This window comes from Portunus trituberculatus, chromosome 44 (assembly GCF_017591435.1).
Source record: "Portunus trituberculatus isolate SZX2019 chromosome 44, ASM1759143v1, whole genome shotgun sequence".
Classification (NCBI taxonomy): Eukaryota; Metazoa; Arthropoda; class Malacostraca; order Decapoda; family Portunidae; genus Portunus; species Portunus trituberculatus.
Window position 1 is genome coordinate 2,343,054 of NC_059298.1, and position 5,000 is coordinate 2,348,053.

The window sequence follows — 5,000 nt, forward strand, 5'->3', positions numbered from 1 at the left end:
TAAGATTGTCATGTCTAGTTTGAAGTGACCAGCAATCATTGGACACGAAATGCAGTAGCTGAAAATCTATAGCACAGGAGTCACCACTCAGTCGTGCATTACGGTGACGAAATATTTTCCTCTTTTTCAGATTCACCTGGACGGCCTGAAGAACGCGTCAGCGGCTGAGCGGGTGACAGAGGCACGGCACGTGGAGGAGGTGCTGAAGGCACTTCATAACCAGGGGTTCAAATTGGCGCAAACGGAGCTCAACACGGCGCAGCAGGTATGAACATCAGCAGATAAATGCTCCTCTGACTCTAAGAGGTGCCGCTTATTGTGAGGTTTCAGGTAGTACAGTACACCCATCTCCTCTGCATCATGAGTGCGGTTTTAAGCATTATAGAAAGAGCCTCAGTGATAAAAAAAATAAAAAAGTAAAGACACCTCGTTGGTAATGAAAAGAAACTAAAGAGTTTTCCCCCCACAGGAGTACGGCGAGGTGCGAGGCCATGTGTTCCCGCTGTACAGGGAGTCACTCTTCCTTCGACGTCCATGACGTGGGGCCTCTCGTGACGACATCCGAGCTGTGTCAAACCGATATAATCGATGCGAAACCTTTTAGCCATTTGGCTCTTGTTATTTCGAGTAAGTTAGTTTTACTGAACTATAAAGAATAACCTCCGCATTAATTGATGATTCATCTCAATTGCCGCTTCCAAATACTAAACTTATATTAGACAGACCATTTGAATAAGCTCCAAGGAAAAAAAAGTCAGACCAAAAACCAGTGAATAATGATGAGTGTTACAAATAAATAATAAATACGTCACATTTAGCTTGTTTTTTTTTTTCCTCCTCCAAATTAAATAGACTGTCATATTGGTGTTAAATTTCAATAAGTGTCGTGATAACATAAATGAATAGTAGTAAACACGACCTTTTATGCTTATCTTTTTCTCTCTCTGCAGACTTGTGATCATGATAAGCAGCATAGCATTACCTCCGTGACGGGGACAACAGGTAGCGTGACTGCTGAGATATCTGAGCCTTGCGACACACACACACACACACACACACACACACACACACACACAAGCCAGAGGACTGGGGTTCGATTCCCCGGCCGGGTGGAGATATTTGGGTGTCTCCTTTCACGTGTAGCCACTGTTCACCTAGCAGTGAGTAGGTACGGGATGTAAATCGAGGAGTTGTGACCTTGTTGTCCCGGTGTGTGGTGTGTGCCTGGTCTCAGACCTATCCGAAGATCGGAAATAATGAGCTTTGAGCTCGTTCCGTAGGGTAACGTCTGGCTGTCTCGTCAGAGACTGCAGCAGATCAAACAATGAATTACACAAATCTCTATGGCTTTCTTGCTCCTTTTGTCTCATCATTACGTATTGCAGTGTGTGTGTGTGTGTGTGTGTGTGTGTGTGTGTGTGTGTGTGTGTGTGTGTGTGTGTGTGTGTGTGTGTGTGTGTGTGTGTGTGTGTGTGTGTGTGTGTGTGTGTGTGTGTGTGTGTGTGTGTGTGTGTGTGTGTGTGTGTGTGTGTGATGCACAAGTCCTTGCTGCCTGGATGAAAGGGATACAAACATGTACTGAGGCGCAATCACATTAGGACAACATCTCTAAACCTTATATATTTCCTTAATGTTAAATATCATGACTTTACTCCCAATACTGATAGTGGAAAGTGTAGATTTTGTTGCGTTAAAGGTATCCACACTTACAGCCATGAACAAGACCCGGCAATAAGGAGAACGTGGTTTTGAGTTAGGTCTAAGGAAGGGAGTGAACATCGAGAAAGGTCCAGAGCAGTGTGGGATAGGACAGGGACATGGGTGAGGGCGGGATAGGAATGATACGTAAAATAAAAGCGTGTAATGTAGGGCAGTGGAATTTAGGGCAGTGTAGGAAACGATCAATGAACAGCGACCTCATTTCCTACTTTTCTGTTCTCCGTTTATCAATATCAGCATCACTCTTTTTTGTTGGCTTTCTTACTTGCCGTGATGATAGTAATAATAATAATAATAATAATAATAATAATAATAATAATAATAATAATAATGATAATAGTTTCACCTCAACTTCAAAACCAAGCTGGAATTAATCATATTTGTTAGCGCATCATTTTTACTGCAAGAACACTATGACGTGACACTAATGCTATGTGATAACGCTGTCAGCTGCTCCTCACCGCCCCGAGGCTCAATACCCCGTCAAGGCTTTGGGGTCCGCGAGGTCTCCAAGCGCACGGGTTCGGATCCTGTCCACGGTCCGAGTGTAGGTTGGGCTTCCTCACTCGGGCAACGGTTTCCTAGCGGGTGGGCTTTGAGATAGGAGGTACCCCAAAAAGTACCCCCTTTAGCCAACAAATTCCCGCGAAAAGCTCACATGGTATAAATAAAAAAAAAAAAAAAAAGGCACGAGCACGGCCAACACGCACTGGTATACATTAGGGATTAACATTATTTGCAGGATGTTTTGTAAGTCGGGTTGACATTATTATTAGTTTTATTCTTTTGCCTTCATGCTGCTCAACAAATTTACACCATCAATTTCCTTGCCCGATTATTTTCTTCAGCATCACCTGTAAGTTTTTAGACATTTATTTGTACTTTTGATATTTCCGTCTTCGAGGCTAAATATTACCTCAACGTTTATGTTGCCGTGTGGCATGCAGGGGTTGCCTGTACTTGCATGATGTCTAGCAAGTATTGTTCTTGTTTTTATTTGCGAATATATTATTATGCATATTTGTTTTATTTTCAACTTTGTGTGTGTGTGTGTGTGTGTGTGTGTGTGTGTGTGTGTGTGTGTGTGTGTGTGTGTGTGTGTGTGTGTGTGTGTGTGTGTGTGTGTGTGTGTTTTCAATACTTCTTGCTCTTTGTTAGACTGTTTCTAATTTTAAAAATACTGCTGGTCAATTCCTTCCATTATCACCTGCAGCTTTTTAAGCACTAATTTTTGTACTACAAAATACCTTAAATACTGTACAAGATGAACTCCTAATGACTATTATGCTGTTTGTTCGTGCAAATATTTCTTTACAAAGCTCTCAATAAAGGATGACTGTAATAGTGAAAAGATTATTATATGAATTTTGTAACCAAAGCTATGTATACATTCACAACCACACACTAGAAATGCTACGTAAAGGATGGATTCACAACACCGCCAGTTATTTCATAAACATTCCAGAATACTACACTTCCGAAAAAAAAACAATCCAGATTACTACTCCGCCAGTGTGCACCGCGGAAGAGCTGGGCGGTGTTGGAGGTGACGGAGTGCGGCATATTGGGCGGGATGGGGGGACAGGACGGCGTGCCATGGTTCAACACCCACGATCGAAGTGGGAAATCCCTTACCTGACAGCAAGCCAAGTGTTGTCACGCGAGGCTTGTGAGTCACAGACGAGCGAAAAGTGGAGTACTTTATTTTCTGTGCTCCATTTTTGCCCTAACAAATTTCCCAGGCAACAAAGCAACACTCTTTTTGTCAGTATAAGCTCGTGCAGGTACAAGTAACACGTGTAATCAATGAAAGAAAGACAAAGTGAGGGATATTTCGCGGTGGGACTTAATCTAGTAGCGTAACTAACTACCGGGTGTCACGTGTCAGGAGTCGTGGTGGATGAGTGGTGGTCACAAACATATCTATCTGTGGAATCTTTATCTTTATATTTAGGGTTTTGAAAGAGAAAGAGAGAGAGAGAGAGAGAGAGAGAGAGAGAGAGAGAGAGAGAGAGAGAGAGAGAGAGAGAGAGAGAGAGAGAGAGAGAGAAATATAACACCACCAATAATAACATCACAACCACAACCAACTACAAAAGCAATAACAACGACAACAGCAACGAAAACAACAAGTGCTGCAGCTTCTTAAATCCTTATAACTCCACGGCAGACACCCACAACCTACAAACCACAAGCCACAAGCCACCACTCAAGAGGAAGAACGTGAGGCAAGACGAGGCAAGGCGAGGCGAGGCGAGGTGTGAAGTAACTAAAGACCCAAGAAGAAACACGCAACATCACCGTCCCCATTGCTTTACTCGAGTCCTCTTATTTTTTTTTCCCCTCCCCAACACCACCTGTCTTCACCCTCCATCTAACTCACCATTCCTAACTCAGCCTGATCTCCTGTAACACCGTCGCAGTCCCACGCAAGTTCGTTCCCTTTGCACACGTATAACTTTCTCACGCTAACAGACGATCCTTGTAACCCTTCCTGACTTCCCCTGCTTACCTTTCTCTCTTTTTCTTTCCTCCCCAACTGGCCACGTATTCTCAACACCTCGGCATCTTTGTTTTAAGTTTAATAGATTCTGGTGGATGGTGATCAAGGATGTTTAAGGATACAGACTACAGGAATGTGTTAAAAATACCCAGTGAATCGCTTAGATAATCTTTTCTTTACATTTTACAGTCTCTAGAGGTGGTAATTACGGTTTCACGATCCTGGTGATAGCATAATAAGGCTCATGCATCGATAATGGTGGAAAATCTCGTCAGGACCTAACTAATCGCCATAGTCGGCGTTTGAAAACAGACCTGGTGGAGTACGAAGTGTTTAAGGATAAGTGACTTGTTGGTCTGAACCGCCGCCAGTTCCTCTCTCCCGCCACACTGACCGAGCTGCTGTTGGAAGCGATGACCTTTGACCTTAGCACACAAAAGTCCCTCGGGATGAACCACAGTGACCTCCCAGCCACTGCTCAGGTTAATGGCGTGTCAAGCGTCATTACCAGCTAGTCTTTCACATAATTACATGGAAATTGCCCTCAACAACAGTAATCTCAGTGTTTTTCCCTCTTGTTACACTATATGATGCTTATAATTTTTTTTCATCACATTACTGCAACGCTACTTTTATTATTTTTTTAGACAACGAAACTGCCTTGAAAACAGCAACCTGCTTATTTTCCTGTCACTGTAAAAAAAAAAATAACTGTTATAGTTTTTTTTTTTTATCATATTACTGCAACTCTACATTTACGTATCATCTGTTCATTTTT

The 5,000-nt window shown here is 42.7% G+C and overlaps 1 protein-coding gene across 3 annotated transcripts in view; it reads left to right on the forward strand.

Annotated features, from left to right (window-relative positions):
• LOC123518681 (methyltransferase-like protein 24) overlaps positions 1-1,054 on the forward strand; it is a 4,161-nt gene extending 3,107 nt beyond the window's left edge. For 2 of the 3 annotated variants that reach the window (XM_045279646.1, XM_045279645.1), the window contains exons 5-6: positions 131-265; positions 470-802. In XM_045279646.1, the coding sequence (XP_045135581.1) occupies positions 131-265; positions 470-538 (204 nt within the window). In that variant the 3' untranslated portion in view covers positions 539-802. Of the gene's footprint in view, positions 1-130; positions 266-469; positions 803-950 lie in introns of those variants that run through there. The other variant, XR_006678863.1, reaches the window with a different exon arrangement.
• Positions 1,055-5,000: the final 3,946 nt, after the last annotated feature.